The sequence below is a fragment of the Motacilla alba genome, chromosome 1 (assembly GCF_015832195.1).
Source record: "Motacilla alba alba isolate MOTALB_02 chromosome 1, Motacilla_alba_V1.0_pri, whole genome shotgun sequence".
Lineage (NCBI taxonomy): Eukaryota > Metazoa > Chordata > Aves > Passeriformes > Motacillidae > Motacilla > Motacilla alba.
This window is the reverse complement of record NC_052016.1, coordinates 94,751,387-94,764,915: the sequence shown is the minus strand read 5'-3', so window position 1 is coordinate 94,764,915 and position 13,529 is coordinate 94,751,387. Positions and strand designations below refer to the sequence as shown.

The window sequence follows — 13,529 nt, the reverse complement described above, 5'->3', positions numbered from 1 at the left end:
CATGCTGACTTTCTTTCTGCACCCCAATCTGTAAGGGTTTATAACTCAGTTACATGTGCTCCCTCTTGAAAACAGCCTTGTAAGACGGGTATAGCTGCATTTCCTTTTAGGTTTTCTACTGATTTTTCTTTGGGAATCACAAAAATAAAGAAAAATAATGAAGCAAAATAATATTGGGGGTCCCTGACTCTAAAACTCATAAACCCAAGCAGGGCATAGAATACTTTACGATAACACATTAAGACCCATAGACCTTAAGCTCTTCTGCGTCTGAAAACAAAACAACCCAATACCATTAGATAGCTCAAAGTTTAGGGAGCAAGTTTTGAGACAAGTTGATTTTGTTTTGAGCTTAGAGTTTAAATTAGAATCATGAACTCTTGCCCACTGTCATTTCCTACAGCTACTCTCTCTCAGTCCTGGGAAGAAGCTCTTAAAAACTGCCAGAGCTTAACTGAAATTGTCATATTTTTAAAACTTCAGGTAATTTTTAACAGTGCCAGTTCCAAGGTGCATCAGCTACGAGATAAACCAGCAAGAAAAACTATTGCCTTGGTAGCCCACAGGAAGTTAATAAAACAGATTTGATTCAACCAATTATTTTGAGCTGCTGACATTCTTTTACCTACCTAAGTAACACTTTCCCATTTCACCTCTGTCCTCTGGTGAAGTTTCCAAGTGCAGGAACTACAGCAAACAAGTCCATACCATGGACTGGTACAATATCAGAAGATGGTTACCCAAATATTTACACATAAAATCAGTACGACTTTCAGAGCTCTAAAATATCCAGTGAACTAAGGGGAACCCCATGTATAGACAAACTGAAAGGAAAAGCCACTTTGGGGGATAAGACATCACAGAGTAAGTAGTCAAAGAAGAAGCAGAGGGATGCCACAAATGGATGTAGGGACCTGCATTTCCATGTGCAGAGTGGTACGAGAAGGAAAACCAGGTACAGAGTGGAGCAGGACCCCACCTCCAAAGGTGCAAACCCACGGTGCCCAGAGGGATCTTTTAGGACTTTCTCAACCAGGGTGGTGAGAAGAGCACCAAGCAAGTGGACCTCGCCAGCAGCCCCAGAGCCAGGGAGCTACTGAGGTGCTCAAGGCACACGGGGGCAGGGGAGGAAGCAGACAAACGTCCGTGGCACACCACCAACAGCCCCAGCAGCCACATCCTGACCGCAGCCCACAGCAGACCTTCTCCAGGGGTAGTGCTACCTTGCTCCAGGAAGAGAGTGGCTATAGTTCATGTGGCTCCTTCAGCCACAGGTACAAAGCCGTGAGTCACTGCAATCCCTGCATGGAGAGCAACTGTTATCAATGCGCCACGGGACAGCTCCAAAGGGAGGTGACAGAGACATTACCAGATAAGCCCTACAATACCAGTATAACTGCATCCATGTTAGGAGTTTTACCACGTTAGCTGTTTTACTGCTAGACAGGCCAATCAAGACCTGTTAGCACTTGCAGTGTCCTATTTGTACAGCGATAATGACAGCCACAGTGCCAGAGCAACCTGCAGAGGTGCGGCTCCGGTGGGAAAGAAGCATTCTGCCAGGAGTGTGAAACAATCTCCCCCAAAAGAAATCCGTTATTCTGGCACATGGTCACAACACAGCTAGGTGGGCTAAAGGAGGTCTCCTCAGCCTGGGCCATGCTGAAATCAGCACAAAAAACAGTGTCAAGGAACATTCCCTTGGTGCGCATAAGCCCAAAGCCTGGCTGACTTGTGAGCTGTCACGGCTAAAAGCTAATCTCTTTCATAAAATATATTTTTAATATAAATTATATGTGCTAATACGTTTCTGCTAACAGCTAAAGTGTCCCATACTTTTTCTTATATTAAGCACTTTCCTGACTCCACCCTTTTTCTTGCCCACAACTATGAACAGTCTGCTAATTCACTCTCTACATTTAAGCCATTTTCTCCTTCATCTTACTAAATTCCTCTGTAAATTCACCTTCAGTAGACTGCTTCTCTCTGAACTGTCCTCCTATCTCTTCCTAACAATAAACTTCCCATAGATTTCACCCATCACTTGTAACTATGATGCGAGATCAAACAGGAGGCCATAGAAGAACCTTTGGAAGACTGTCAACAACCTTAATGCCCAGTTGAGCTGCACAGGGCACTAGAGACAGGACTTAGGTGCAGCTATTTCTAAGTAAAGTGGAGAGAAGCTTACTCCATCCATACCTCTGTCTGATTATGTGCCTAAAAAATGCAAATTCTCTGAAAGGGGGAGCATCTCCACTCCCCAGTCTCTGTGATTTCATCCTTCTTTAGTGGTGCTTTTCACAGATTTCCCAATCATCAGCAAATTAAAACCACCACTGAGGTCAAATTATAATTAATAACTACACTCAGAACAGCAGATTTCACTCTGCTACAGGACAGCAAAGCCTGGGAGAGCAGGGGAGTGCTTTGCCAGCAATACTATCAAGTCTCTAGTCAGTATTTGCTCCTCCTTCAAAAAGCTGTTTTGTCCTTTTTCTAACACTGAAATAGTTACCACACGAGTTAGGACTACAGGGCCCCATGGCCACCTTAGAGGAGATACATCAAGCCTTGCTCAGGATATGACGGGGGACCAGGAATGAGGCCTAGATGGAGGTATCATGAGCTTCACAGAAGCATATTGTTCATTCAGTAGTACACCACAGCTTGTAACTAGTGTCATATTTTTTGTGCCTCTGTGAAAGTGTTTCACAACGCATCCAAAGCAGAAAATGCACTTTAGAAATAATATTGAGATGCAATGTCAAAATCCTCAAGCCCTCTACAATCAAAGCTGCCTCGAGGTTCCCAAGAGCGTGGTGGGCTTTTTCCTCCTCCTTCCCATAGCTGTCTGATTTTAGAGCCAACAGTATCTTTTCTTGAGCCTGTGCTAACCTGAGAAATAATAAGTGACCCATAATGTTGCAAACATAAAGTATTTGATAAGAGAACTCTTGTGCAAAGCTATGAGATCCTCTCCCAAATCCACCTCTCGTTCAAGCAAGCTGAATTCTTTCCACCACTTTCTGTGGGCTGAGACCTAAAATAACGATGCAGATAAGGATCTTACTGTAACTTTGACTACAGTCAAGCTCACATTGTGCAAGTCAAAGCTATTGAGCTTAAATATCAACGTCATCCAAAGCATCATCCAAAGCCTGGTGGAGCCAGAGTATACAGTCAGAAATGTAAAATGGAAAAAACAAAAATACCACTTTCCTTCACAGAAAACAGATCTCAGGAGGGTAGGCATACAACGTGCCGGGCTAAAATCGCTCTTGCAACAGCAAGTACCACTTGAAAAGATGATTAGAACATAATGTGTATATACAAACACATGCTAGACCACATGAGAAAAGTTAGCTAGCATTCTCGTCCAAAAAATTTATACTAAAAAATGTATATGCTGAAGGCAAGGAAATGCAAAGGGTGAGCACCTCTTATAATGCTGCATTGCCTTTGGGGATGCTCCTCTACATCATTCCTTTGGGTGGGAGGTGCATACCGCCCATCATCACAGAGACCAAAAGAAGGATTTCTGTACACTATCAAGCCAAGGCTCTGGTGCTTGGAAGTTGACAACATGTCACCAAACTACATGACACTGATAGGAGAGAATAAAAATTAAGTAAGGAATGGAAGCTGTACATTCCTGGTTTCCTCCTTTCTTTCCTATCCCAAAATGACTAAAAACCCCTACTAAAAATGACTAAAAACCCCTACTCCAGGCCTTACAGATAACGTTCACCTTCCTCATGCCTGGTGCAAGAAGAAGAGACCTTGGTAGGGAAAACCATCCACCCATACAAGCCCAACGACCCCCACCACTGCCAAGGGAGAGAGAGCCCACACATGCAAAAAGCAAGTACCAGATGATTTCAACTGAAATTTTATCCACACCAGTTGAAATATCTTCTGATAGAAAGCTGAAAAAAATTTCTACGAGTCAGCACAAAACTCTGGGCTGGATCTTGTTACATCCATCACCTCGAAGCACGGCACACATCCAAGTCCCATAGTGCTGGGTCCTCTTCTAATTAGTTCAGAATTAGGAGTCCCTGCCCCAGAGTTTGCAAACCCCCTACATTTTGCAAACAGACAGATGGGGCTGGGGGAGGAAGAACAAGAGGGACATGTGGTTACCCACAACTGGCACATTGCTTTCTTTTCTTTTCTCTTTTTCTTTTTTTTTTTTTTAATAAAAAATAAATATCAGTAATCCCCTCTGGCCACCTGCCTAGCTTTTGTGTATTTAATTAAGAAGGATTTGGGTGATGGAGAACTGGTCAAAAGTTCAGCCAGTTTAGGGGAGGACAGGAGAGTAAACATCTAGCTGAAGGACCCAAAAATGCCAACATTCCAGCTGCTGCCTGCTCCTTCACGATTTCTAAAACAGCAAGGTCTCACTTTGCAACACAATCCACAAAAAAATCAGAAGAGGAGTAAGGGAAGAAGTGCAATTCATACTTAAGAGAGCTGGTCTCAACCAGCCAGTGACTTTTCCTGAAAGACAGTGACCTCAGTGATCCCCAGTACAGTTTGTCTTTAGAGTGATAAGACTGGGATTGTATTCACGTTTAACAAAATCATTTGAACCCACAATGTCGTCCCTTTAGCAGTGAGAGAAACAAAGGGGAGAGAGAGCGGAAAAAACACCCTTAACTGAGTTACTAGAGAATACCAAGAACTGTCCTATCTTCCTATCCCCCCAACACAGTCACCTTGTAAGAGAGAAAGTCCATTAAGACAAAAATAGGGTATCCTTAGCATGAGAAAACATTTTGCAAAGTTTTAATTTACTTTCAAATCAGCATTTAAACGATCACGTCTTACATCACTTCCTTTCACAAGCCAGCAGTTAGACAATACACATCATTTACATGCAGTTTTGGAAGGCTGCAACATAGATCAACAAAAGAAGCCTTTACTATGAATTAACTATTACAAGACTTTGAAAAAGTCACTCCAGCCTGCGTTGAGGGCAATTAGGAGTATCATCCCCTAATTCTCATCTTTCTGGTGCACTCCTGTTATGCCTCAGAACTCCCACAAATACATCCTTCCACCCATGTCATTGGTGCCACAAGAGAATTACGAGGTCTGTGAGATGTAACAGCACACTCACAATGGTTAAAGTGTTAGATGTCTTTAAAAACAGACACATACACAGCAAAAGAGAAAGTGACTAAGCAAGTTAACAAAGTTCAGTGTCAATAGCAAAATTACAATGCTTTATGCCTCTATGAATGATCAGATGATAGAGATTTTAAAATTTCAAAAGTATTAACTAATTGCCTTTGGGTCACAGGTAATTTTTGCATAAAAAAAAAAACCCAAAATATCAAAAACCAGAATGGGAGCAAACACCCAGTTCAGACCTTAGCTTGAGACAAATTTTAGGAGCGTTCTCATTTGGTGCAAGCCAAACTTCATATTAAGGTTACTCCTGAAAAGCTAAAATCTAACCGCAGCAACGCTAAAAATGCTTCTCCCGCTACTTGCAAAAGATCAAAAAAAGCCCTTAAGGCAGCCGATCACTCGGTGAGCTGGCTTCCAGTCCCAGTTCCCCGGCAGCGGGTCCGGGCTGACTCAAGAGGGAAGCAGAGGGGCAGCACATCCGTGCGCCGTGCCAGCGGCAGGCGCGGCGCGCAGCGGCCCGGCCGCAGCAGCACGGGCCGAGCCGGGCCCGGCGCCCCGCCCTGCCCGCCGGGGCCCAGCGGCGCTGCCAGCGGCCGGGGGCGGCCCGGGGCTCCCCGCCCGCCGCGGGCACAGGCGCGGCCCGGGCCGGCCCGCACACGCCGCTCGGCTCCCGCCAGCTGATACCGACCTACCCAAGGGAAATTTCCCCCTCCCAACTCCAGCACTGGCCTGGGACTCCTTAAAAGTGTGAGAACGAGAGACCCAGGGGTTTCTGCGGCTCGTCCTTCCCGCCCCGGCTCGGAGGGAACGCTGCCGGCCGTACTTGGCAGCGTTTAACCCTTTGCTTTCTCTCTACGTGGTGAAACTTCCACGCCATCGTTCTCGGGTTTGGAACCAACTACGAAAGGGAAAACAACTCTCGTTCCCCAGGATTTCCGAGCAGCAGTAGAGCTCTGCTTGGCCCCAAGACGAATGAGCCAACCCCCGCTGCCCCTTCCCCTGTGCTGGGCAAAGGCTTCCCCAAAACACCCCTTCCTTTCTTTTACATACCCAGGGCTGGAGAATCTCTTTTTTTTTTTTTTTTTTTTTTTTTGCCCCTCCATTAATTCACCGCTGCATAACAAGCTGCTCTTGACACACAAGGCTTCTTCACACAGGAGAGGTGTAAGCAAGGTTATGAAGATGAATATAATAAAAACTCTATTATAGATTTCAGAATCACAGAACTGTTTGGGTTGGAAGTGATCTCAAAGATCATCTAGCTCCAACCCCTTTGTCATAGGCACAAACACTTTAAGCCCCGTCCAACCCAGCCGGGAACACTTGCAGGGATGGGGCATCCACAAGTTCTCTGGGCAATTCGTTCCTGTGCCTCACCACCCTCACAGTAAAGGATTTCTTCCCAATACCTAATCTAAACCTACTCTCAGTTTAAAGCCATTACCCCTTTTCAAGCACAGCAACAGAAAATTAGTATTTTTACCATGTCACCACAGAGGTCCCAGGCCCACAGTAACATTCCACCTAAGCCAACCCATTTAATGCATAAAATGCGGGAGTAACTCCACTTGCATTTAGGTGCCAAACATCCAAGGGCTGCCCTCACATTTCATACATGTATAAACATCTACACACCTACATATAGCTAAGGTAGAACTAGCTACAGAAATATCGCCAGCCAGATAGATGAGCTATTTCCAGCCAGCTCAGCTAAGGCAAAGAGGAGGAAAACAGAGCTATTTTCTGCTTTTCAACAGGTTGGCGCCGTCCCCTTCCCAGTGCTGCTGGAAAGCTGACTCCCCGGCCAGGCAAGCGACCTTCGGCATCATCGGCGGGTGTATGAGCTAGACAAAGAGATAACGTCATGCCCTCTCCGCTGCCTCCGTGTCCTCCCCGCAGTGGCAGGTAGCCAGCCAATCCCGCTCCCGGGTGACATCATCGCTGATGCCTGTACACGAATGTGGAAGTACATCAAACTACATCTCGCAGCTCGGCTCCTCAAAAGCAAGCGACGCGCCACCCCCCCAGCCCCTAGGGATGGCAGACCGCTTACAAGGGAAATAAAACCAGCCAGGAAGAGGGATTTCAAGAAGTGGTTGCTGGGTAGAAGGAGAGCGGAAGGCAACAAGCAAACACGGCGTAAACACATTTTTCCCTCGGTTATGCAGTTCCTACGAAAGGCCTCAAAACATACACATACACTCATCTTTGGGTGTCCCTGGAGCATTTCTCCTAGCAAAAGAAGTGGCCAAGAGAAGTTGGGGGTTTTTTGCAAGAACTTTTGCAACAACCGCTTTTTTTTTTTTTTTGTAACATAACTTCATTAGTTTAAAAAGAAAGATGTTTATCGCAGCAAGGAAGTTTTTTGGTTTGGTATTATTTGTTTACATACAGCCCTGTTAGGTGTCCACATTCTCAGTGTATGTACACAAATGTGGGCAAATACCTAAGAAGAAGCAGTGCCAACCCGAACTTAAACACCTGTCAATTCATTACTGTCTAGCAGGCTCTACAGTAAGAAAAGAGACTGCCTGTTGCTCCCCGTTATCACGGTGACACCGACGCCCTTAGACATCATATCTTCGTTCAACTCTTCCAAGACAATAAATGCATGTGCCCGGTTTCACGTCTAATGCTAACTATGCTGGGAGAGCTCTACCTTATTTAAAGAAAATGAAATTAACATTTTTGTTGTCAAGACTGTTAAACAAAGGAGAACTTTGCTCATTAACTCAAAAGCATTAACAAGTACACTGAGAAACAATGCACTAAATTGCAATAATTAACAGGAGAGTTTCAAGTCCCACATTCACACCCTATTAATTTTTTTTAAATAAGGGTTCAGATGATGCAACCTCTGGGAGCAAATGATTACAGAAAAAAACTGCGTCCTTTGAAATGGCAGAAAAAAATTAAATGGTTGAGGTTATGTCAAAGTACAGCTTTTTACTCATCTTCCCCCTCTCCTGTGGCCCTTTGAGCCACATGCCTTTTTCTAGCTTTATACCAACAGCAGCAGCCTGGCTATTCCAGCTCAAGCCTTAAAAAGCAACTAATACACTGTGCAGGCAGACTAATTCTCCATCAGAAAGGCTGAGGTTCACGCCCTCAAAACAAACTGACATGTGTTTCATTTGCAGAAGAGGCAGCAAAGCGCTTTATTTAGTTACTGGAGCTGCAAGCAGCAGTATCTTGCCATCAGGGAAACTCAGACCAATTACACTCCCTTGTTTATAAGCAAAAACAAAACAACAAAAAAGCGCCCAAAAACCCAAACAAGCAGCTAAGCAGCTTCATCTCTCTCCTTCTCTCTCCAAAGGCATCTCGCATTTCTATAGTTTAAGGCTAGATCCTTCAATCTTTAGCCAAGTATTAAGTCTGTGCAAATAATTAGTCATTCTGGTAGCTAGCACTCACTGCAAAGTCATGCAAGCTCAAGATTTGTTTGTTCCACTGACTGCACACTAAAGGGTAAAAAAAGAAAAAAAGGAAAAAGTAGGCTAGTTTCACACCCACATGGGCACTCTCTGATTTCTATTTTTTAAAGTCATACACTTGTCAAACGGGTTATTCTGGGAATTCTGATTTCCACAAAATAAGTTTCTCTGCTTCAGTCACTTGTTATTGTCACTCTGCACCCCTCATCTCTGCACAGCCCATCAGATGCACTCGCCCCCAACTCCACAGCTTCAACACTCACAAGGAAACCGGGTGACAATTTTAATTAAGGCCAATGTCTTTGTCTAAAGTCACCACAGCAGCAGCAACTTCGATAAGGATTTCCAGCAGCAAAGCTGAATAAGCCTGTGGACGTGTTTGTATAACCGAGCCAGGCTCTGACAGCATGCACTTGGTTTGGTCATTTCTCTGGAAGGAGCACAGAGAAGAATAAGGACAATAAAGGCGTATTTCATCATTACAGGATGGGTACTTGGGAAAGTAATTTGTACCCATCTGAAAAAGCAGAAGCCAAGAGGCTGACAAACTTGACAAGGCCAGCAACAATGACAAGGGCAACACTTCTACCACCCCTCACTGTTCCGGTTGCCAATGCGGGTGGCTCGCCTTAGCCGTGTGCTCAGCCCGGCGCAGGCACCGGGTACCCTCTGGAAAATCGGCAACAATAAGAGAAGAAATTCTGACACAAACCTTGTAGACTTGCCCGTACGTGCCATTGCCAACCACTTCCACCAGTTCAAAAATCCCAGCGGGGTCCTAGGGGGAGGAAGGGGCAGAAGGGGCGGGGGAGGAAAGGGGAGAAGAGAAGCGGGGTTACATTTTTGTTCAGGCGATGGCTGCTGGCAGAGCCCAGCCAGCGAACCCGGCTGCTGGCGGCGTGCAGCTGTTGCGCCCTGTTTTTCCACGCACATGCCAATACATGCAAACAAAGGAAAAGCAGCCCAGGGCCGCGGTCCCCCCGCCCGCCCCCGCGGGAGGGCTCCCCCCATGCGGCCGCGGCCCCCTGCGCCCCGGCACCGGGCCCGGGCCCGGCCGCTCCCACCCCACCGGCCGCGCAGCCCCGGCCAGGGGCGCGCCGGCCCCGGGGGCCCCCGCCCCGGCCCCCGGCACCGGCACTCACCCGCAGGGAGGAAAGGTCGATATCCACCAGACTTTTTGCAGGAGAATCGTTCGCCATTTTCCCGTCTCTTCTTTTTTTTTTTTTTTCCTTTAAATATTTTTTCTTCTCTGTTAAATAATAGCGAGGCCGCTCCCCCCTCCCTGGAGCAGCTGTGAATTGCGCGGAGCTCCGCTCCTCTCCTCCCTTCCGCCCTTCCTTCCCTTCTTCACTCCAGCCCCGCCGGGTTGAAACTCTTCAGCATTGGGAGGGGTTGGCGGGGGGGGATGATGGATAGATAGATGGATGGTGGGAAGAGGAGGAGGGAAAGGGAGGTGAAGGAAGGGAAGGAAGAAGAAGAAGGGGTGCTGCGGTCTGTCCGTCCGTCCGTCTCCCCGCTCTGCAGTGCGGGGCTGGATCCCCCCGAGGATCCCGGCCGGCCGGTCGGTGGGTGAGCGGGTGAGTCGGTGGGTGCCCGCGCGTCCCCGGCGGCAGCGGGCTCACACCATGTCGCCGCGGCGGCGGCAGGAGCGGCGCCGGTGCCGGCAGCCTCTGGCAGCCTCACGATGCGCCCCGCACCCGGGCATGGCACGGCACGGCACGGCACGGCCCGGCCGGCGGCGCTCACGCCGGGAGCCGGCAGTGGCAGCCGCGGCCCCGCTCTCGCATGGGGGGGCGGCTCACGCCCAGCGCCGCGGCGGAGCCCCCGCCGCCTCCGAGCCCTTCCCGCGGCGCTGCCCTCGCATCAAACGGCGCCGGGCACCGGCGGGCACGGGCTGCGCGTCCCGGCGGCGGCGGGGCAGGGGCGCGGGGCTGGAGCGGGGTGCTGCGAGCCAGACAAAGATAGCCGGGGAGGAGGAGGAGGAGGAGGAGGAGGAGGAGAAGGAGGAGGAGAAAAAATATACTGCGAGCGGAGAGAGAGAGAGAGAGAGAGAACAGCTCCCCCTTCCCTTCTCCAACAGGAAAAACCGGCGGAAACGCGCCCGCACCAGAGCACTGCTGGGTAAACTCGCGGGGAGAGAGAAAGAAGAGAGAGAGGGAGGGAGCCAGCGAGCGCGGGCGGGGAGAGAACCGGCCGCGCCGCCTGCCCGCCCCGCCGCCCAACAATAGCCCCACGGGGCGGGGGCGACCCAGGGCGGCCCTTTCCCGCCGCCCCCGGCGCTGGGCCCCGCCGGCGGGAGCCCCGCGCGTGTCCGTGGCAGGGCCGCTCGGCCGCCGCACCGCCGCTGCGTGACCCGCCCGCGCCGCCGCTGCCCGCGCCCAGGGCGAGCACGCGGCCTCTGCGGGGCAGCGCGGACAGTGGCGGTCTGTCACGGCTCGTATTCACCGTGCGGTGGGGATAATCTTCTCTTCCCATCCCCGGTGAGATGACCAACCAAATGTCACCGTTCCCCCCTGCCCCGACACCCCAGGCCCGCAGGAAAAACATTAGTGTCTCATGAAGAGATTTCTTCAGAAAGAGACCCAAATCCTGGCCCACAGAACCAGACCCATCTCTTTTATTTTGACACATCGTTTACTGACAGAGCTGTCTCAGACCCCCTTCTCGCCCAGAAGAATCCTCTAGCAGAATTTGAATCGTGGAAAAATCTCATTAGCCTCACTTGAGCAAGATACATCAGGCAGTTGCACACAGGTGTAAACCTTGGCAGGATTTGTTTCTCATTGAAGTTCTTTATCACACTGATATGGCAAAAGTGTTACCTGCTTGCAAGAGGTCGAGTTATGTTTCCTGTGGGAACCTGGGTTTTCCTCTCTCTTCTAATTTAACCACAAAATTACATATACATAGCTATAAGTATCACAGAAACATACTTTTGAAACAAAGCAAACCTGTTGAGCAGAAAGTGTAAGGATAAATTACCATAACAGTTTAATGGCATACTTCATTTTCACTTTAGGTGTAGATACAAAGAAAGGAAACTCCAGCCTAGACCAGGAAACTTTGTTCTCTGTACAGGAACCTATAGTCTGGAAAAGGCAAATAATTTCAAATTGATTCGATGCTGTGTCTGCCCGAGTGCATGCACAGGAATAAGGTCAAGTCTAGAGGTGCAGTAGGTTTTGAAAAGTAGATTTCCACAAAGATTTATTATCATTGGCCTGTTTTGCATTACATGGCTTATTTAACTCAGCCTTTTTATGTGTAAGGGAAGCCTAGGTAGGTCAAATCCATTGCCCGTCTGTCCCAGTGTCCACCTCCAGATGTAGCCAGTAGTAATGTTGAGAGAAGATCAATGGGATACTTTAACAATCCATTAATACTTCGCTGGCTTATCTTACCAACTCTCTACAGCTCAGTGAGTTCTTTAGCAGCATTTGGTGTCACTGCATTTCATATTTTTTATTATGTTTTCCTTCCATTAGATTGGCTATTTACTTTGTGGATTCATACATGCTTGTTTCTCTTACAGTGTCCTCTGGCAGGGAGTTCCAAAGCTGAGCTAGCATGTTGTGTGGAGACTACCTTTTGCTAGACTGAACAAAAAAACCCCTGCTGGTTCTTGTTCTGGAAGAGACACCAATCGTTTCCTATTCATTTTCTTCATTATGTTCATTTTTTAGACTTCCAGTGTGTTTTTGCCTTGGTTTTTGCCAGCTAGCAAATTTTGGTCTTTTTAGTGATACCATGAATGGAACTCATTCCATATTTACCCTTCATTACCCTCCATATTTACCATTTCTGCTTCTAATGCCTTCCTTTTTAAGATGGGTAAACGGATTTCCATCTCATGTTCATGCTGGCTTCCCCATGCAGCATCATAGTGATGTCCTCGTTTCTAATCCGCTCCTGATCCTTGCTTTACTGTTGAGTATAAATATGACATTCCTGTGGCACATGTCCATTATAACTCCAGAATCCCCTTCTGTAATGTTAATACTACCTCAGAGACTGTTGCTGTGTATTTCTGAATGCTGAAAGATTTTCAAGCCCAAGCTCTGAACTGTAAGTTTTCCAAGCCCAGGATGTAACAACTTCCTTGTGCCTCTGAAAAGTACCGCCCAGGATTTTAGAGATCAGGATCTGAGCCCATATACACATTTTCACCATTCATAATTTCACCAGCACACAGCATTTCAGCAGATCTCTGATGTGGCTCCACCACAGTGTCCCCTCTCTGCTTTAAGTTTTTGTTTTATTACAGTGAATTCTGTTCTTTGGTGTGTTTTAGTATTATACTAAAGACTGCTAAAGTGCTAGCAACAAGATTGTGAATTGTTGAAAAGTAAGGCATCTTTTAACTTTAGGGAAAAAATAATTTCCATAAAGCAGTAAATGCCACATGAGAGCTTCCTGCTAGTTCCCAGATCGAAGCACACGACGCCTCACCTTCCTGTTCCTTGCTACTCAAGTGGAGGGATGAAAGGCTTGCTTTTTTGAGGAAGAAGCCTCTTCAGCTGCAGCCAAAACCACTCTGTTCACATGTTCATCATGCTCTTCACCAGCTCATGTTCTTACCCACTTTGAAACTCCAAAGGTTGAAAGACCAAACCTAAAACCACTGGGAAGAATATGAGCAGTCTGTTTTAACTCTTCCTCATAGTGAAACCAGCAATCCTGAAGTGAGACGGAGTGAGACAGCCATCAAAAATCACAATGACAACTAAGTGCAAGGAAAGGCATTTTCACCCCTGTGGATCATCACCCCACAGAGCACACACAGTGTTTCTAATGACAAACTCCAGTAGAAGCATCAAGAAATTTGAGTCCACTCCATCCACTGGGGAGAAAAGCAGGAAAAGGCTGGGGTCTGTCTGCTGCTTTCCATCCCATTCAGACACAGTTGCACCCATTCCTGCTCAAAGTGCTCATAACAGTGAAGGGAACACA

The 13,529-nt window shown here is 47.6% G+C and overlaps 1 protein-coding gene across 13 annotated transcripts in view; it reads right to left on the bottom strand.

Annotated features, from left to right (window-relative positions):
• The window catches only part of MAP4K4 (mitogen-activated protein kinase kinase kinase kinase 4), a 166,194-nt gene extending 155,638 nt beyond the window's left edge, over positions 1-10,556 (bottom strand). For 4 of the 13 annotated variants that reach the window (XM_038146468.1, XM_038146511.1, XM_038146522.1 and 1 more), the window contains exons 1-2: positions 9,722-10,555; positions 9,292-9,357 (exon numbers count right to left, since the gene is read on the bottom strand). In XM_038146468.1, coding sequence (XP_038002396.1) covers positions 9,292-9,357; positions 9,722-9,778 — 123 coding nt within the window. In that variant the 5' untranslated portion in view covers positions 9,779-10,555. Of the gene's footprint in view, positions 1-9,291; positions 9,358-9,721 lie in introns of all 13 variants that reach the window. The other 9 variants (XM_038146459.1, XM_038146501.1, XM_038146493.1 and 6 more) reach the window with 5 other exon arrangements.
• Between the last annotated feature and the right edge of the window lie 2,973 nt (positions 10,557-13,529).